This window comes from Labrus mixtus, chromosome 10 (genome assembly GCF_963584025.1).
Source record: "Labrus mixtus chromosome 10, fLabMix1.1, whole genome shotgun sequence".
Taxonomy (NCBI): Eukaryota; Metazoa; Chordata; class Actinopteri; order Labriformes; family Labridae; genus Labrus; species Labrus mixtus.
The window spans coordinates 28613971-28635065 of record NC_083621.1 but is presented as its reverse complement, the minus strand read 5'-3'; the positions used below and the strand labels follow the sequence as shown (position 1 = coordinate 28635065).

The following is a 21095-nucleotide window of genomic DNA, read 5'->3' as shown; positions in this document are numbered from 1 at the left end:
CAAAGATACGGAAAAACATGTTTCAAAAGCACTTCATAGTCTTTATGACGGAATTAATTTATTAAGATATTATATCTTTATTTAACCTCAGAGCACCAGTAAGTAATTAATATTACTTGTAGTAATTAATTAATCAGTCAGTTTCATATCTTGAAGGAAGTAATTCTAGAAATGTTTAAACCAGAAAAAACACAAAGTTCTGAATTTTATGTGTAAAATTTAATATAGAAATGGTAAACAATCAGGTATAAATAAAACAGATGAAGAATATGATTCTTAGGATCGGGATAATGCAATTATAACGTATGGTGACATATATTTAGTAACAGGATAAAACGTGGTATTGTTTGAATGACTTAATCAGCAAATTATCGAAGGAGAAAATGTTGATAAACAAATTTTGGGATTCTATTTGGATTTAAAGGAGCTCTGAATAGACACGACTCACGACCTAATATCTCAACACCAGCTTTGAACCAACACTCTTACTGTGAGGTGGTTAGGACTGGTCCCGTTTCAGTCTCAAACAAGTCGTCCCTTCCAGGACTACCAGAGAGGTCCACAAGCCAGAGTAGATGCCGCAGCAGCTGGGTCGGAGTATGCAGCTAGGATGGAGGTGGAATGGCAGTTCAGCTGTTGTGATTGTGTCATCATCAGCTCAAAGTGGATCCAACAGGACAAATATTAAAGTTTTAAAATTTCCAATTTAAATTAACCTGATGGCCATCTCGAGGAATCTAAATTAATTCTAAAAAGTGAAGAGCCAAGACTTTAGAGAAGGCTGAACTTTTATCAGCTGCAGGAGAGGGGTGCCGCCCAAGGGTTACTCCCACTCTGACCAGAGGAGATTTGTTTAAATTAAACCGAGTTTACTCAATAAGATTAAGAATAAGAATCTAAACATATATACGTCACCATACATTCATTTTGATATTATTTCTTTCAGATTCATGTTGAGATGAAAATCACACCATCTGGGAACATCCTCAGTTAATCCCAGCCTGTATGTGAACAAAAACATATTATACAGTCAACATTCTTAACAAGACATATTAATAAAGTATGAAAAGAAATTGGTGTCTTTAAATAACACCTTCTACAGTGGGTCTGGAAAGTATTCAGACCCCTTTACATTTTTCACTCTTTGTTTCATTGCAGCCATTTGCTAAAATCAAAAAAGTTCATTTTATTCTCATTAATGTACACTCAGCACCCCATCTTGACAGAAAAAAAAAACAGAAATGTAAATTTTTTTGCAAATTTATTAAAAAAGAAAAACTGAAATATCACATGGTCATAAGTATTCAGACCCTTTGCTCAGTATTGAGTAGAAGCACCCTTTTGAGCTAGTACAGCCATGAGTCTTCTTGGGAATGATGCAACAAGTTTTTCACACCTGGATTTGGGGATCCTCTGCCATTCTTCCTCTCCAGTTCTGTCAGGTTGGATGATGAACGTTGGTGGACAGCCATTTTCAGGTCTCTCCAGAGATGCTCAATTGGGTTTAGGTCAGGGCTCTGGCTGGGCCAGTCAAGAATGGTCACAGAGTTGTTCCGAAGCCACTCCTTTGTTATTTTAGCTGTGTGCTTAGGGTCATTGTCTTGTTGGAAGGTGAACCTTCGGCCCAGTCTGAGGTCCTGAGCACTCTGGAAGAGGTTTTCTTCCACGATATCTCTGTACTTGGCCGCATTCATCTTTCCTTCAATTGCAACCAGTCGTCCTGTCCCTGCAGCTGAAAAACACCCCCATAGCATGATGCTGCCACCACCATGTTTCACTGTTGGGATTGTATTGGGCAGGTGATGAGCAGTGCCTGGTTTTCTCCACACATACCGCTTAGAATTAAAGCCAAAAAGTTCAATCTTGGTCTCATCAGACCAGAGAATCTTCTCTCTCATAGTCTGGGAGTCCTTCATGTGTTTTTTGGCAAACTCTATGCGGGCTTTCATACGTCTTGCACTGAGGAGAGGCTTCCGTCGGGCCACTCTGCCATAAAGCCCCGACTGGTGGAGGGCTGCAGTGATAGTTGACTTTGTGGAACTTTCTCCCATCTCCCTACTGCATCTCTGGAACTCAGCCACAGTGATCTTTGGGTTCTTCTTTACCTCTCTCACCAAGGCTCTTCTCCCACGATTGCTCAGTTTGGCTGGACGGCCAGGTCTAGGAAGAGTTCTGGTCGTCCCAAACTTCTTCCATTTAAGGATTATGGAGGCCACTGTGCTCTTAGGAACCTTGAGTGCTGCAGAAATTCTTTTGTAACCTTGGCCAGATCTGTGCCTTCCCACAATTCTGTCTCTGAGCTCCTTGGGCAGTTCCTTCGACCTCATGATTCTCATTTGCTCTGACATGCGCTGTGAGCTGTAAGGTCTTATATAGACAGGTGTGTGCCTTTCCTAATCAAGTCCAATCAGTTTAATTAAACACAGCTGGACTCCAATGAAGGAGCAGAACCATCTCAAGGAGGATCAGAAGAAATGGACAGCATCTGAGTTAAATATGAGTGTCACAGCAAAGGGTCTGAATACTTATGACCATGTGATATTTCAGTTTTTCTTTTTTAATAAATTTGCAAAGATTTCTACATTTCTGTTTTTTTTCTGTCAAGATGGGGTGCTGAGTGTACATTAATGAGAAATAAAATGAACTTTTTTGATTTTAGCAAATGGCTGCAATGAAACAAAGAGTGAAAAATGTAAAGGGGTCTGAATACTTTCCAGACCCACTGTATATCTAATATCAAAGAGTATGCTTTATAACACGTCTAAATGTATAATTATGAAGGTTACGTATTCATGGATATTCTAACACTAGATGGCAATAGCGCTCCACGTCAAATTCCTATTAAAACTATATTAACTCTTATTTATATACTAAACATCAGATTTTGAGTTTAAAAATATGATTATAATACATTCAATGTGACGATTACAAATATCTAGATGAAGAAAGACATAAATGTTCATTTGATGCAGAATTGAAAGCTGTGGTTTAATTCAGTTCTTCAGCAGTCCTTCAACAGATGGTCAATTTTACGACTTTGCAGAGACTGGTTTCAGTCACAGTTCATGTCTTTGGGGTCAATTCGTAGATAGCAGAGTGTTCTGTTTCGGCTCGGTTGTTGACTCAAGGTGTTGTAAAAGTTTATAATATCCTGTCCTCCAGTCTGAGAGGGAGACTTAAATCATTAATCAGTTCCTTTGTTTCTTGGTAAAAAGTAACCAAGATGTTCTGAGTCCTGCAGAAAGAGAGGTTGTGAAATGTGGCTGCTAATATCGGCTACACAGATTTTCATTTTTCAGGCACACATTCATCCCCGACCCACAAAAAAATGGCTCTGCGACCCACCAGTTGAGAACTGCTCTAGCTTATGGTGACGTCCATAGCTGACTACAACGCGACTTCGCTATGCTACGCTCTTATGCAGTTCGGCTTCTGGGTCAAAGCCTGGCCCGGGAACTGTGGAGCATGTCAATGATTTTCTTTACCAGTTGCTTTTGCTGCCATTTGGCCAATGTGTCGACTTGACTCTCCTCTCATCATTTCAAATCTGCAGACGACGCTTCATGTTTATGTTTGTCACTGGTTGCCTGCTGCTGGTGTAATCCATTGATTGTATTTAGATATGGATGAAAAGAGAAGAATAAACATCCTCACAACGGGCACCTTGCACCAATGGTGACGTCATCAGGAGCCAAGACGTGAGCAGAAGGGATCTGGCACGTGGAGTTGATACACTGTGAGGTGAGTTTAGCTGAGTCAAACTAGCATGGCTATTCTGTTAGCTAATGTCTTTCGCAACAGGAGGCTCCACAGAAAGCTAACATTTTAATTGCTTAAAGAAGCAATATGTAACTCTGACACCTAGTGTTTAAAATGGGTACTGCAGTCTAAATTCTAAACATTGTAGAGAGCTGTCTCCCTAAAAACCCACTAAATTATTGTTTTAATCCACCATTTTATTCACATCCAAGAGGTTTACAATCAATCATACAACAGTTATAACTATTTCTGTAAGATGTACAAAATTAAAGTATAAACTTTGAACAAACCATGGAGCGTCTGATGTTCATAATTTATGAGTTCTTCAACATCTCAAGCTAAATGAATTTCTTTCAAACATGATAAAGACTTTGCAGCTTTGCAGGCCGTCACATATTCAAATGAGCTGCAGTTCTGTTTGAGTTCTACAATAAAATGATGACAGCAGGGTTTGGAAGGAGTCCATTTAGATTTGATCTTCCAAGAATTATGAGGTTTATAACCCCACTACATCCAGACATCACTTTCAAAAGTCTATTTACATCATCATAAAATTTATCTCATAGTAAATATAAAATGAAGAAAACAGCAAAAACACATATTGATTCCTCCACTGAACAACAAATGAAGACGATTCAGCAACAGAATTAAATGAACATGAAATAAGAATACGGCGGAGCGGGCTGAATCCATGAATTTATCAGGTTGTTAATAAAAAACTGTTATGTGTGTTATTCCCCATCAGTCCTCTTCCTCACACAGCAAATCAATAGACAAAGATTTCCTAAAGACACAACATAACCTGCCAGGTGTTGTCGTGTGTCAGTGTGAATGTGGGTGCTAAGTTTCATGTCATCGTTTCCCCTCACTGAGCTAGCAAACTATGACGCTTATGAACCGTGATGAGCGTTCAGTTTTTTAAGGACAGACCTGAAAACACCTTCCACAGAAAGTGGACAGCTTTCAGATGAAAACAGTAACAGAGTCAGAAAGGCATTTGACCTTTATGTTGCTGATTTCTGTGATAGAAAAAGTTAGAGAACAATCAAACACATAAAAAATATAAAGGTTTAAAATGATGAGAACTCCTCAGGGTGTAATCATATATCTCTCCTGATGGATGAACACATTTCTGGCATCTTATTTCTGTATTTCTGCCATAAATGGATTGAAATCAGCACATATAACTGACATATGGGTTTATAATTTAGCCTTTTTTAAAAATGATTTTCAAAGCTCATTCCCAGTAGCCTACATATCTTGTTCTTTACAATCAATGTATTCATTCAGATTCTGTTTGGAAGAGGACAACTGATGTCTGAAATAGTTTTCAGCCTTTACCACAAAATACAAAAGCATTGCAGAATTCTTCATCACCGTTGTTTCACTGCTACAGAGACGTTCAGTGGTATTATCTTCAGAGGATGTAGTTCATAATTATAAATGTATGGAAACAGCTTTTCAGTGAAAGTGTGTGTGAAGGTGTGTATGTGTGTGTTAGTGTCAGGATCAGAGAATGACAGCTTTCCTCTGTCCCAGTCCAGATTCACTCTGATCCTCTGAGGTCGTCTTCTCACTGACAGATCATTGTGTTCATCTGATGGGGTGTATGCTGTGTATTTATAATTGAAAAACTCTATTCTCCATAATCCAGAGTTTATGTCTCTCTTCCTGTCTGATGACTCCTCACACACACCAACTTCCCAGTTTGTGTTCTCTCCAACCTCGACGTCCCAGCTGTGAGTCCCTGAGTTGAAGCCCTCAGAGCTCAGAACAGACCAGCTGTCATCAATCCTCTCTGGATTATCAGGAAGCTGCTTCTCCTCTCCTCGTCTCACTCGGGTCAGATCTTCAGACAGGATGAGGTCTGAACTAGCAGAGTTTGGGTCCAGAATCACAGGACTGTAGGAGACCATGTTCTTCATCTTGTTCCAGATGTGGAAGCTCAGGTTGCCCAGATGTTTGGCCACATCTATCAGAGCTCCTGAGGACAGCTGTGGATCCTCCAGCAGGGGGCACTGCTTGACTTTTTCCACTGCAGCCTTGTAGTTTTTCAGGAATGAGACGTCTGCAGCTCTCAGCTTGTCCTCTGTGGCTCTGACTGTTTGTGAAAGAGCTGCTATCTCTGTGCTCAGAACCTCCATCTCCTCCTTCATCCTCTGACTCTTCTGCTTCTCTTCCTCCTTCAGTGAAAATATTCTGACCTCCTCTTCCTCTTCTAGAAACTGGTGAAGTTTCTTAAACTGCTCCTTTATCTGTCTCTCTGTGTTTGCAGCCTGGGCCTTGATGTGTTTTGCTGTTTCATTCCAGACTTTTTTGACCTCATGAAATCGCTTCAGTTTGTCCTTTAAGGGCTTCAGTGATTCCTGGAGCTCGTCCCTGAGATCTTGTGCAGCTTCATCGATGGGTCTGAATGTGTGGTTGGTGTGTTGTTTAGAGTCTCTGCAGACAAGACACGCTGGCTGCTGATGATCCAGACAGAACAGTCTGAGTTTCTCAGAGTGCAGACTGCAGAGATCCTCAGAGTCTGATGAAGCTCTCTGATCTCTCTGCAGTAAGAAGGCCTCACACATGTTCTTTAATGCCAAGTTAATAGGTGGTTCTGACCTCGAAGATCTTCTCTTACAGACTGGACACTCCTGGGCCTGCTTCTCTCTCCACCATCTCTGCAGACAGGCTTTACAGAAGCTGTGGCTACATGACAGAATCACAGGATGTTTGAAGATGTCACAGCAGACAGAACAGCACAGATCCTCCTCTGAACAAGAAGCCATTTTTCTCTGAGTGAAGCAAAACTCCCGACAGGTATGGACAGTTCAAACAGCACAAACAGGTCAGACTGCTGAGGTTCCTCCTCCACAGAGTCTCCTGTTACTTACTTTGACTCTTGTTTTTCTGAAGCTTCTTACAGAGTTCAGTCAGTAACTGGTTGAAGTGGCAGTATTCCAGTATTCCCAGTATTCCCACCTGAAGCTGTCGTCTCTTTTATTTCTCACAGTGAAAGTTATCGTCCGTGTGTGTGTTTCAGTGTGTGTGTGTGTGTTCACGGAGAGTGTTGAGTCATACAGGGTGGAGCTGTGTTTGTATGTTTCTGGTTTTAAAGTCTGATTGGATAATAATGTTGAAGCATTAAAGACACAGTGTTATAATTAGTGTTAAAGTGACAGTTGTCTTCTTTGGTTCTTCAACAGATAAACACAAATATCAAAAGCTGAGGGTTCAACTCATTTACTGCCAATTGGATCATTTCACAAAGTTTCAATAGCACATTATCTTTTGAGATTGTTTTCAGCACATCCAGGAAAAACTGCTTTCCTTTAATTTAACCTTTGGAGAAAGAATATGTGACACGTTTGAAGCTTGAAATGACTGTTTCTGTGATGTGACTTGAACGCAGCATGACACAGCTGCATACAGAAGCAAGCTGCCGTTTCAAGGCTTGATGATTATGTCTCTGTGACATTTAATCTTCAATATGAATGTTGCAGAAAAGGGGGACCAAGTGACCCGCCCTCTGTTCAGAAGTATAGTAACAGAGGCGGTACAGGGGAGCACAGCACTGTGTGTGTGGGCAGGGGCAGATTTAGTCATTGGGGGGCTAATGTAGTGGTTCTCAACTGATGGGTCGGGAGCCAAAAGTGGGTCCCAGAGCCTTTTTCAGTTGGTACTGAATGTGTATCTGAAAAAATGTTTTGTCTAAAAGGCTCGGTATTTAAATTTGAAGCATGTTTTGTTTTGTTCTGTTCCTTTGATCCGTCACATTCTTTGTACCTTCTGAAGTCCAAACTGCACAATTTTATATTCAATAAATCTGATTGGTTGAAAATCTTAGAAATTTGCCCATTCGGCCCATTGATTCTTCATGAAGGGGTTAGTATAGAGCCCCACAGAAATGAGTTCTAAAACCAGCAAGTAAGTTAGCATGTTAGCGCCATGGGGTCTAACGTCTAAAAGTCAATGTGGATTTTGAATGGGTTTGTGTTTAGACTCCTGAAATAAGGTCTGTGGTTAACACAAGCTGTAGAGATGTTGGTGTTTTGTTAGACCACATAAACTACGTTAGGTAATACATCCACTTGTAAATTTTGAAGTTTTTACACGTCTTTAAAAAGGCGATTGCTAACAAGTGGCTAAATGTGACTACAGTGGTTGTCGGGGACATTAAACGTCATCACGCCGGACACAGAGGGCGGGAACTCTCTCACTAGTCTGAGATGTCTCCTGTAGGTTTAATCTTTAGGTTAAGGCAAATATTAGGTTAGTAAACAATTTATTAAAGGAGCTATATGTAACTTTCTAAAATACTGCGTTTGTAGCGACACCGCAGGCCGTTAGCCGAACTGCACCAGTCGTCTGTCTCTTTCTAGTCTTGTTGTGGTCGTGCAGCTTTTACTGTTTAACTGTCGAGAGTGCTCCTCGTTCGTTGTTTTTGGAACTGCTTACATGTCTGTTATCATGACTCTCTTAATAATAATAATAAATTAGTGTGCTGGTGGAGGAGCTCAGACAGGTAGGGGGGAGCCAGGTTGTGAAGGGCTTTGTAGGTGAGGATGAGGAGTTTGAAGTTGATACGCTGGGGGATGGGGAGCCAGTGGAGGTCATGAAGGACGGGGGTGATGTGGTCTCTGGTGCGGGAGTGTGTGAGGAGACGAGCAGCGGAGTTTTGAATGTATTGAAGTTTCTTGAGTGCTTTGGATGGTGAACCGTAGAGGAGACTGTTGCAGTAGTCTAATCTGGAGGTGATGAAAGCGTGGGTGAGGGTCTTGGGTTAGGGTTATGAGCGGAGGCGGGCGATGTTACAGAGATGGAAAAAGGCTGTTTTGGTGATTTATTTTAGATGTGTTTGTCGTAGGAGAGGGTTTGGTTGAAGATGACACCAAGGTTACGGATGTGGGGGGAAGGGAGCACTGTAGAGCCATCGATGGAGAGGGAGAAGTTGTTGGTGGATTTGGGGCCGATGATAATGACTTCTGATTTGTCGCAGTTGAGCTTAAGAAAGTTGGTTTGGAGCCAGGATTTTATTTCAGTGATGCCGTCAGTGAGGATTGAGTGAGTGGCAGGAGTGATGGCTTTGGTGGCGATGTGGAGCTGGATGTCGTCGGCAAAGCAGTGAAACTGGAGTCCATGGCGGCGGATGATGTGACCAAGGGGGAGCATGTACATGATGAAGAGGAGGGGACCTAGTACTGAACCTTGGGGAACACCTTGGGAGAGAGGAGTAGCTGGGGATTTGCAGTGGTTAATGCTGATGAACTGGTATCTGTCAGAGAGGTATGATTTGAGCCAGGAGAGAGCAGTGTTGATGGTGACAAATGCTGCGCTTAGGTCCAGTAGGATGAGGATGTTGAGGTTTTCAAAATGGGGGTGACAGCATCGAGTTTGAGGGATAGTGGAAGAGGAAAGGGAGGAGTTAACTGTTGAGGTAATGAGTGGGGATAGGGTGGGAAGGCAGGACTTGACAAGACTGGAGGAGATGGGGTCCATCAATATGCACAAACGGCCCTCTATAGCCGGCTTTCGTCACCTCCTTCCTCGCCTGCTCAACCAACGGCCACAGTTTGTTCCTGGCGTCCTTGGTTCCTTGCATCAGTTCATTAAAGATCTTTATCCTCCTTTCAGTAAGCCAGGTTGATGTTCTGGTCCCTCCAGATCTTGTCCTTGGCCCTTTCTGAATAACCACAGTTCAGTATGCAGTGTGTACTTTTCAGTAGGGAGTTTCAGTAGACCGGACCCTCGTGGTCATTCAGTGGTCATTTTTTGGGTCCACCTCAGTAGACTGAACATTTCAGCATGGATACTAACTTCAGAGTTTTATGCAGTATGGCTGCATCCTTTCAGGAAATGAATTGTTATTTAACACCCACAATGCTGTGCGAAGTTAAACGTAAAACATTACTTCACCTGCGCCTCCAAATCAAAACAAACGAGAATGGATTAATTGGATAAATTTTTAATCTAGAGTTAAAGTCCCTACTGAAATCACTCCTTTTAATTAACAATAAAAAATGTAACAAATGTCTGAATTATTATAAAACCTTTCCCCCTCTATTTAAATAATGAATTCATTATTTATGTATGTGTCTTTATTGGTTTATTTGACTTTATATTACTGTCTTTCATTTGTACTTTCCTTTATGTACTGTATGATGTTTTATTATTTAATCTGTTTTTTACTTGATCTACATTGTGATATTGTTTGTTGTGTGCATTACTCTTCTTGAATAAACAATAAAAACAAACGAGGATGGATGCGGTCGGTTTGGGTGACGTAAATGACTTCACTACCTTACTGAATGAATCAGACAAAGTAGGAACAAATATCTGTCTACTGTGCGCACCTACTGAACAGACTAACAGTATCTAAATAGTGATAGCTTTTAATCTCCCTTAAAATGTTCTGGGTTTTTTTTGTTTTCTTTAAACAAAGCTGAAATGACCGGAGAGAAATTCTTATTATATATAATATTCTTATCTGACCGAGTTTTACATCCATACGTGCGTTTACATTTAAAATACAATTATTTTCATGTGCTTGCTTTAGATGTTTGAATCTAAATAAGTCTTAATTTAAGTTATCTGAAAAGAAGTTGGTGTTCTTATTCAATCTGTTTCTTATTTGACAAAATTAAAGTTATTCAGATGTTTAATTTTTATTCATTTAATAAATGAATGAAAATTAATTTCAAATATGAACGTTGTAGTTACATACTGACACCACCAGAGGGCATTAAACACCATGATTAGCAGATGTAAAGATATTACAGCGTAGGAGGGCTTCCTGTAGACTCTTTCAAAATAAAAGTAAAACTCGGGCGATGTAGTCAGAATATAATCACCTCCAATTTAAAATGTGCTGAAATCATGACACAGCTGAACTGATGAACCTGACTAATATTAATCATTTATGAAAGATGTTGGAGCTCAGGGTCATTATGGTGATGTTAATCTTTAAAGGTTTTGTAAAAAGTTTATGCTAATTGAATGACTTTTTTAAAAGGTCTAAAGAGCAGTGATAGTTTGAAAAGTGGGAGGTGTCAGAATAACATTTAGAAGTCAAATTGAAACGTTTGATCTTTAATAGAGGTGGGACAGCAGCTCAGGTAACTCAACTAACTGAATAACTTCAGCTCGATGTCGTTAAATCGATTTAAGTTTTGCGGTTAGTGTAATGCAGGTAGCTTTGTTGTCCTTCATGTCATCACAGAGACTGAAGTCACACAGACTTTTCTCTCACTGGTCGGAAAAACAAAACAAAAAACACATTACAGACATGTTTTATTGCACGAAGAAGTTTACTGTGACGTCTCCTCTGACTGTTTCCTCTTTAAACAACGCTGACAGAGTTTTGATCATTTTAACTTTCTGTCATGAAAGTACACTGCTGTTAACATGAGGTGACACAACATCAGACCTGATATCAACAGAATATCACCCGACTTCACCCATCCCCAGTCCTGTCTACACCCCTCCTCAGCACAGTCTTCACCCCTCCCCAGTCCAGTCTTCACCCCTCCCCAGTCCTGTCTTCACCAATCAAAATTGAATCCCTCAATGTTTAAGTGCAAAAAACTGCAGTTCTTTGAGTGTCCACTTGAGGCCAGCAGCAAAAAGCCCCTGAAGTCTCGTACTCACCCACGCTGAAATGCCCATTTTGACAGCAGAAATCAACATGTTAACAGCCTGGTTATTTTGGTCTGAATAGTGTCTGTCTTCATCAGAACACATCAAAGAGGGGTGATTAAGTAACTCTCTGGTTTCAGTTTCTTCAAAGGATAAGAGTTATACATTAGAGGCGTGACTGATTTGATTGCAAGCGGACGTGTTGTAGCGATTTGTCAGGAGGCAATGAGCTCGCCTCAGCTTCACTGTTACTAGGCTGACTGAAAGTTAGAGAGAGACAGCATCTCAAACATGGGTATCGCCATCGTTGGGCTTAAAACACACATTCAGAAACCAATGAGTGTCCACGTTTTGTAGTCTATGTTCTGCAACCCCCCCCCCCCCCCTGTCATAACTTCACCCCATGCATGCTGTAAAGATAACAGAGAAGTGCTGAGCTAGCTTTGAGGCTAGCTAGGGTAGGTTGTTGTTGTAGACCAGTTTGTCACCAGACAGCTTAATAAGACAAAGATAACAGAGAGGAGAGGAAAAGCATAGAAGATTCAGTTTTATCAGTCCTGCAGTTTTTTTTTCAGCTGAGCTGCTCGGTGCTAAGCTAGCTGTGCTGCTAACGGACTCAGAGTCACTAAGCATTAGAATAGAGAGAAGAAGCACGGAGAAGAGAGTTGTATCACTCTTGCACTGAGTGTTCAGCTGAGCTGCTCGGTGCTGCCCTCTGCAGCCTCTTCTTGTAGCTTGGCCAGCGACACACGGGGCAGCAGTGTCGGCCCGACGCTAACCAGACCATGATGCATTGCTGGTGGAAGGCGTGGCCACAGGGCAGACCCATCAGTAACTCCTCGTTCATAAAGTTCTCCAGACAGACCACACACTCCGAGCAATGCAGCACGTCACGCGGCCATACCGACCAATCACAGGGCAGATGCTCCGGCAGCCTGTCAGCCGATGTTAAGTCTCTGTTACCATGACGACAGCTTGATGCTGCGTGGTCAGTGTGTGTTCTGCTGTCCTGGGCTGAGGATGATCCCTGGGGCTCCCTGCCGCTGGGTGGACCTCTGTCATGTGATTCATCCGTCTGCTCGCTGCTCTCCGAGTCTGACCTTGAACTGTCCGTCTCTTTGTCCATCTCTTCGTCAGACCCCGCCCCTTCCACCCTGCAGTGAGCTCTAAACCTCCATGTGGGCAGGGCTTTACTGTAGTCCATGTTTACTAACGGGCGGAGCCAGAGATCGGGGAACGCCAGCCGCTCCAATAAGAAGTTTGGATCCTCGTCCCAGTCGGAGTGGTCAGACGGGAGCTGCTGGAGGGAGGCGATCGGGTGGAGGAGGTAGGAGGTGTACCAGTCCCACAGACTGGCCAGCCACTCAAGGTTGGTGGTGCTGTCCTCCTGATTTCTGACGGCACAGCGTCGTTTTTTCTCAAAGTAGTCGACCAGCAGGCCGTGCACCAGGTATGTGGACAGGAAGAGAGCTGGGTGTGACGAGTAGAAGGTCCAGTCCGCTCTCACCAGACTGGCCAGGGAGGTGGTGTCAGCGTACCGCAGCAGCTTCAGACTGTAGCCATACAGAGCATCCAGGTAGGGCAGCTGCAGGAGAGCCTAGAGGGTGATCATTCAGTGATTAATAATCCATTTTCAACCCAACAATCAGTTAGTTATTGTAAAGTTAAGTCGACCACGCCTAAACCTGTCAGGTGTTAACTGCTTCTGTTTAAAAAAAAAATCAAGTTTAGATTCCAGGTTTGCTAAACAGGAAACAGCTCCATTTACTGTGTAACACAGAGAGATATAATCCATAACTTTGATCTTGTAAAATGTCATTTATCGATCAAAATCAAAGAAACAATACATGATTTCATACCAGAACAGGAAGCCAGGACACCAGCAGGATGGAGTTGTATGTTCCAAGAGTCCGGATCAGAACCACAAACCGTTTCACTGTCGCTCCCTGACGATAATGTAAGACGATGTAATCAATAAAACGAAACAATAAACAATAAACCTCATCACAGACAGAAATGTAAAATGGGTCAGGGTTAGGAAGTCACCTGAGTGATGAAGAGGTCCATCCAGGCCAGCAGGTTGATCAGAACCAGACTAAGAACGAACAGATCGTTGACTTCTGGCTGCACAGACCGCAGGAACGTATCCATGGCAACCAGGGAGAGGAACTCCCCTGTACTGTGTGTGTGTGTGTGTGTGTGTGTGTGTGTGTGTGTGTGTGTGTGTGTGTGTGTGTGTGTGTGTGTGGTCAGAGAGAAAGGGACATTGAGAGTTAAAACTACTCTTTCATGGGAAAAGTTATTGATTATAATTTCCAGGATCAATCATCACCTGTTGCCATAGCGATAAATGCCCTCAGGCATCTTGAGGATGTACGCGGGGCCCTGTGTCACGCCGATTTCTGATAGGCTGCTGTAGTTGTCCCAGTGACGGATGTCCACAAAGATGAAGTCGATCCTGCCGGTGAACTTGACGGACAACGAGGAGAAGAAGGCAGGCGGCTGCGCCAGACGTGCAAACAGAAACATCTTCACTGGGTGGGCGGGGTCAAAGCACCACTCCTCCTTCAACTGCTCAGACCGACGCAGGGTTTTGATCCGCTGAGAAACATGTGATGTCATCCAGCGGAAGATGTGTTCCGTCTCAATGCGCCGACCGTTGTATTCTCTGAGCATTACTTTTCCCTTGGATGACGACGTCTGAGGGACCGACATGATGAGAGTGGAGCGCTGCCAGCCCCGCCTGATACACGACCTGAGGGGCGGAGTAAGAGGAAGTGAACCAGATCAGGATCACACAAACACGAGTGAAGCACCAATCACTTTAAAGATGATTAGAACGACAGAAAGATGAGACTGCTCGTTATCAGTCCCACTGTGCCAACATTTGAACTAATGACATCATCATCAGACCTTCTCCTCACCCAATGACCTCTCTGACTCTCTTCACACCTGACTTTAAAAAGCTGTGATCAAACATGTGCACAGCTCTGTGTAAAGCATGGGTTAAAATAAGTTTCCAGTGATCAGACACTACTTCCTGCTCTGTATGCAAATAAACAGGTTTTGTTTAAATAATTTGGTTTAAAGGTCACATATCCTCCTCCTCTTCAACCAGTTTAAATAAGTCTCAGAGCTCCTCAAAACATGTGTGTGAAGTTCTAAATCCACTCTGATCCTGTATTTGATCATGTCTATAAACTCCTCCATTTCAGCCCTGCTCAGAACAGGCTGTTTCTGTGTCTGTACCTTTAAATATGTAAATGAGCTGTGTTTGACCACGCCACCTCTCTGGAAGGGCTTGGGTGTACTCGGGCTTTCTCGCTCCATGTCCTATTGTTTACGGTGAGAAGGCAGACTCAGAGGGCAGAACAAACACCTAGCTGTGGGAGTGTCACCCACAGGGGGGAGGGGCTACTGCCCTTTGTGATGTCATGAAGGGAAAATCTCCAAACGGCCTGTTTGAAGACACATTTTCTGAAAAGTGGAGCAGGCAGAAGACGGAGAGGATGGACTTTTCATCATTGGGGGGTTTGTAGACAAACTAGGGACCCGAGTTAGAGGAACATGGTGAGTAATATGTGACCTTTAGCGTCTGTGAGGAGTTTTTAGATGGATATTAAACATGGGAATAATACTTTGCACACCTCTGCTGGTCATTTGTCTGTAACTGAGGAGTCTTTTCAAACCAGAACTCCATGAGGGTAATTCACTTCAGAAAATACACGTCCAGCTTCGTCCGTGTTGCTTTGGATGCCAGCAAGCTTAAGCAACCAAAGCAATGCAATAAACAATTAATTAATAGAGGCCGATTTTCAGGTACGTCAGGTCACCTGAAGTGGGTTATGGTGCATGTCTCAGCATTTCATACTGGTGTATCAGTCACACCAGTATAAAGGATGACAGGTTTCTCACCTGTAGTCATTGGAGCAGTTAAAGGTTCCAGTTCTGATCCCAAACTGGGACACTTTCTGCACCATCTTCCCCCAGTTGGACGGACTGAGCAGAGCGTCCCGGTCCTGAGCGATGACCTGCAGGGACACAAAGACACAAGTCCGGGTCAGACACAAGACCCGGTCCAGACCCGGATCCTGAGTCTGGATTGACCCTCTGACTGGCTTTAAAAGGAGGCTCTCCGTGTTTCAGGTAAAATCTTGGGTGTGGCTCCTTCATGGACCTTTAGTTTGCGACCGTCTTCTTTAATGAAGTGGATCAAGTATCAAACATAGAAATTCACAATATTTAAAATATCCTCAGAATTTTATTGCCGCTCTAAAAGTGCAGAGTGTAGGTCATCGAAGATTTAATCTGGACCCTGTGTACACACCTGCTGTGCACACACACCTGTAATAAACATTGACACGTTGAAAAAGGGAGTGTGTCCTCCTCACTGTTTCCTGTAACAGGTGTGTTTTTACCTGAACGAGCCAGATTCCGTCTTTGGTGTCCTCCACTAACTCGTAGAAGTGCATCTCTCCACTGAAGTTTGTGCTGCTCAAGTCTCCAGCGTCCATCTGCTCCGTCTCCTTCTTCATGGCAGAGTACAGCTCGCCGTGAGTCAGCTCACCTGAGGGGGCGGGGCCAGAGAGTCTTCATCAATGACCAATCATACACAGATCATAAAAATCATATAGTTCACATAAATAAACTTTAACATTAATGAACACTGGGCTTCAACAACAGGTGATACCCTGATGATGTTCTTCTTGATGGATTCTGACCAATCAGAAACAATCTTCAAAAAGGTAAAGCCTCCTACCTGACTTCTCCACAAGCTCGCTCACGTCCCTCTTCTCGGCGAGTCCCGAGTAACCGAGTCCCCGAGTCTCCAGGATGGTCTTCAGCTTCTTGTAGCTCAGAGAGACCGGGTCCACCAGCTGGGTGGAGATCATCCCGGTCTCGTACCAGACCACAGCCTCGAAGATCCTCGCCAGCATGAAGAGCAGCAGGAAGTACAGCAGCAGGAAAAAGAGGCGGAGCCACATCCTTGACCCGCAACAGAGCCCAGCAGAGACCCTCTGAGACCGTAAAGTCCGTCTATAACCACCAAACTACAGAACCATGGAACAGCCCACTGTCTCTGTGTGTGTGTGTCTCTGTGTGTCTGTGTCTGTGTGTGTGTGTGTGTGTGTGTGTGTGTATGTGTGTGTGTGTCTGTGTGTCTGTCTCTGTGTGTGTATGTGTGTGTGTGTGTGTCTGTCTGTGTGTGTGTGTGTGTGTGTGTGTGTGTGTGTCTGTCTGTGTGTGTCTGTCTGTGTGTGTGTGTGTGTGTGTGTGTCTGTCTCTGTGTGTGTGTGTGTCTGTCTGTGTGTGTGTGTGTGTGTGTGTGTGTGTGTGTGTGTGTGTCTGTCTGTCTGTCTCTGTGTGTGTGTGTGTCTCTGTGTGTGTGTGTCTCTGTGTGTGTGTGTCTCTCTGTGTGTGTGTGTGTGTGTGTGTGTGTCTGTCTGTCTCTCTCCTGTCTGTCTGTCCTGTCTGTCTGTCTGTCTCCTGTCTGTCTCTCTCCTGTCTGTCTTTACACGCCTGCTAACATTACAGTGGTCACACAGTCAAACAGCTGTTAGCTTAGCTCAATCTAAAATCTGTTTATCCGCAGCACATCATGAGCCCTGTTAGCGCTTACAGCTAGCCCGTTAGCCTACCATCGCAGGCAGGCCTTGGTGATGTAACAGCCAAAACAAACAGGTAACGACTCTCGTGACGTATCTCAGGTGTCAGCTGCACGCGCTGCAGGGTCCCCGCTGAATGTCCGCGGCGCGTGCGGCTGTCCGGTCCAGATGTTCACATTAAAAAACAACAACAACATTGACGGAGATCTGACTCTGCTACGATCAGCTGTACGCCGCGGTGCTGACGTCATATCCGGCTCCACCTCACGCATGTAAACAAGCTACAAAATTAAAGTCTCCGGATGTTATCATTTTATAGTTTATTTCGTTGGTTTTATATTTTATAGATATAATTGATATATTTCATACAGTATGCCTATATTCATTTTTGTTATTTACGAATTAAAGGGGACATATTATGAAAAATCCACTTCTATAGTTTTTTTGAACATTTATTTGGGTAAAGACCCAAAAAATGTGAAATAAACCCATCCAGTCCTTTGTTTGTAGTCTGCATAAGTCTTACAACACAGAGAAAAATGCTCTGTTTCAAATGTGCTCTCCTTGTGATGTCACAGTGGGACTCTGGTAAAAAAATCCCCTCCCCTCCCCTGGTATCTCCACCCATGGACTCCACCCCCAGCCTAGAACAAAACTGCAGGTTTGAGCAGGTCCACCATTTTTAAATCTCAGGGGGGGGCTCATTGCATTTAAAGAGACACACACACCAAAACGGAGCGTTCTGAGAGAGCTGGTTTATACAGGGTCACAAACCTCCTCTGGTGCTTGATTCATTATATTTTGACCAAAGCACAGCACAGATGTTTCATTTAGACCACAGGGTACTGTTTGAAAAGGTGGAGAAGGGGGATAATATGTCCTCTTTAAATTGTCCATTTCATTATTTTTAATTTATTTTAATATTTTAATGTTTGGGCTGTTTATATATTTTATTTCATTTTTTTTCATTATTATTTTTACATGTATGTTTGTTATACATTTGACAGTCTTTGGTTTGAACAGGGTCATTTAAATTAAATAAATGTAATTATTCAATAATTGAGATTTAATTTTAGAATAACTTAATTTGTGGTTGTTTTAAGTCAAATTGAACTAAATGATTTAATTAAATTATTTTATTTTTCATCAATTTTAAAGGATAACAATTTTCTTAACACATAGTTTAGTCAGAAATAATTATCTAATAGAATTTTATACTAAAATGATGTCTAAACTCCTAAAGATGTTAATTATGATTCTGAAAGCAAGATTCTCAGTGTGTTGTGTGTGCGTCCATGGTAAAGAAGCGACAGCAGTTTGTCTCATTAATGACTTTATTGTTTTTTATGGCACAGAGAGGAAAAAATAATCAATCACTGAAGTTTAATGACAGAAACAGATTTGAATCTGTGTTGTTGTGTAACACTTTACAAGTGCAGTTGTGTTATAAAAATCTGAGATCCTTATTTAAAAAAACAAAACAACATTTCCAATCATTAAATCAAACTATAAACAGATTTTTTTAACCAATCAGGAGTTATTTTATCTATCCATTTTATAAATTGTACAAATGTAGAGTTATTTAAAAAACCCATCGAGAAGAACTGTGGAAGCAAATAGGATGATGTGCTATCAGGGGAAGCAACAATAACAATGTGAAACAACAAAAGAATGGCACACTGATGAGGAGGTTCACGAGAGCACTTTTTTTAAACAAACAAAACAAAAAAAAAACACTTTCTGATGAGGATGTGATGGTCGCGGTCTGTGAGAGTTAAAACGCCAACCCTAATCCAGTCTGCAGATTAAATAATTATTAGTACAGTCTTTTCTTATCTTATCAAAGTCTCAGACCAAACAGAACCAGAGAGGTGCACCACGAAGCAAGATGTCAGAGTAACCCGTCCAGTTTCTGGTGTCACGGAGCTGGCTCTCTTATGACCTGGCCAGATCACCATGGTAACTGACTCTGCGGCAAAGTGTAATGTGTTAGAGTGATATGGCATTATAGATCCTCAGCCTCATGATTATGGTTATGGAAACAATTGGAAATTGTAATGTTAGCTTTTTAACGCCACAGAACCACACCATGCACTTACAGAAGTAAGCTACATGCATCACATCACAGAGCCCATGGTTTCAGATCAGTGATGTAAGTAACCTACCCACGGATCATGTCATATCCTCCGGTGAATTAGCTTAACATCGGTATCAGCCTGTTGGCAGACTTCATCAGAAATTAAAGTAGCCGATGATTATCTGTTCTGTCGCATTAACTTAATGATGTCATCAAGTACAAACTCTGATTTGAATTGACGGTCGAACATGAGAGGAAATGTTTATGTCATTATGGGAGTCTTACACCAAAAGAAGTAATAAAACAAACATCAGTATCTGCCCAGATTTTTCATAATCTGTGCATCTCTAGTTTTTTTTTTATCATAAACTGTAAATATTAATGGATGAAGCCTGAGTGACGTCAGTCATCTGTTCCTGTAGGGGGCTCTGGAGGATCATCAGCAGCAGCCGCCATGTTGGAAATCCTGTCTCAGTCTAACTTTCAGTCAACCTAAAGACAGGCTGAGAGCTGGAGCTGAGGCGGGTTTTAAACCTCTTGACAAACCGTTACATCGCGCCCACCTGTCACTCAGGTCAGCTACACGCCTAAATATGGATAAAACATGTATCGTTCATAAAATCAAAACGGCACTGTTTAAAATAAATTCAGCCCAGTACAGTGTGTGCCCATCATGACAATAGCTAATCAGAACTGTTTTTTGTACCAGGCTGTAAACATGTTTATTCCTGCTGTAAAAACGGCTTTTTTGCCTGTCAGTGTTCCTGCAGCAGGCCTCTAGTGGACACTCGAAGAACTGCAGGATTTTCCACTTCCGCATTGGAATCGTTTTTCAAGACCGGAGGTTGCTGCTTGGTTTGAACATTTGGCCCTAATATCCCACATCGTCCGTTGTACACAGCTGGTTTTATAAAGAAAACCGATAATAAATTGATTAGTCTTTAGGTATTTATCACAAATTAAATCAATTCAATCAATTAATTTGATTTCAATTTGGCAAAATAATAAAGTTATTTCAAGATATATTCTCAAAAACACAAAAGAATCTGACCTAATCACAGCTCCGGATTATGCTGCTGAAAGCACCTGTTTCATTCTTTAAGTTTAGAGCTGTACCGCGAGTAGCTGTCACGTTAGACGTAAAAAGAGACGCACCGACAAACCAACTATGAAATCAATAAACAAGTTAACAGTGATTTTCTGCAACATCCTAGTCCCTCTGTGCAGCAGCAGTGTAGTTTTTCTTTAGTACTGACATACGTGTTAATTGTAGTTGCTCATCATCTCAGTCTGACTGAAGAAGACAGTCGGTGATCGTTCCCCATCAAATGTCGCTCTTCACGCCCCCCTTATCTGTGAGCGCACACATCATGAAGCAGAAAGAGACATCTGGGTGTCATGAAGCTGGTGATAACAGTCTCTGTTCACTCCCAACTTGTCGAGCCTGCGCGCTCAGAAAAAGGCACGTTGAACTTGTTTTGTGGTATACCCCTCAGGGAAACACTCGTGGTAACCGTGGTAACAGTAACCAGTTGAACAGGTGCTTTATCTGTTCTGAGTGAAAAGAAACTGATAAATAATTCATGGGGGGGCAGTGACGTTTGCCACAGGTCTGTGGAGTTGTGTTAGCATGTTGTGTTAGCATGTTTTAATACAGCTCCAGAAGATCAAACAGTGTGCTTGATATGAACAAATAAAAATCAGTTTGGTTCATTTTGAACAGACAGACAGAGGAGAAAAAACACGGCTGAAATGTGAAAATCATCAGAATAATTATAATTTATATATAAAATTATTATTTTATAGAAGCCTGATATTTCTCTGTCGTCAGTATGTTCTAGATTAATTTATTAAATACTGCAGCATCATTCAGTGGTACACACACACACACACACACACACACACACACACACACACACACACACACACACACACACACACACACACACACACACACACACACACACACACACACACACACACACACACACACACACACACACACACACACACACACACACACACACACACAC

The 21095-nt window shown here is 42.3% G+C and overlaps 2 protein-coding genes across 2 annotated transcripts; both read right to left on the bottom strand.

Moving 5' to 3' along the window:
- Positions 1-3935: 3935 nt before the first annotated feature.
- On the bottom strand, positions 3936-6761 carry LOC132982500 (E3 ubiquitin-protein ligase TRIM39-like). The gene has a single exon (XM_061049041.1). It carries the CDS (start codon positions 6531-6533, stop codon positions 5133-5135), a length of 1401 nt encoding a protein of 466 aa, XP_060905024.1. The 5' UTR covers positions 6534-6761; the 3' UTR covers positions 3936-5132.
- A 4256-nt stretch (positions 6762-11017) lies between these two features.
- Positions 11018-17257, bottom strand: rnf103 (ring finger protein 103). Its single transcript, XM_061049038.1, has 7 exons — positions 16139-17257; positions 15798-15946; positions 15295-15410; positions 13712-14134; positions 13426-13558; positions 13239-13325; positions 11018-12976 (listed from the first exon to the last, which is right to left on the bottom strand). Exons 1-7 carry the CDS (start codon positions 16362-16364, stop codon positions 12050-12052), a joined length of 2061 nt encoding a protein of 686 aa, XP_060905021.1. The 5' UTR covers positions 16365-17257; the 3' UTR covers positions 11018-12049.
- Between the last annotated feature and the right edge of the window lie 3838 nt (positions 17258-21095).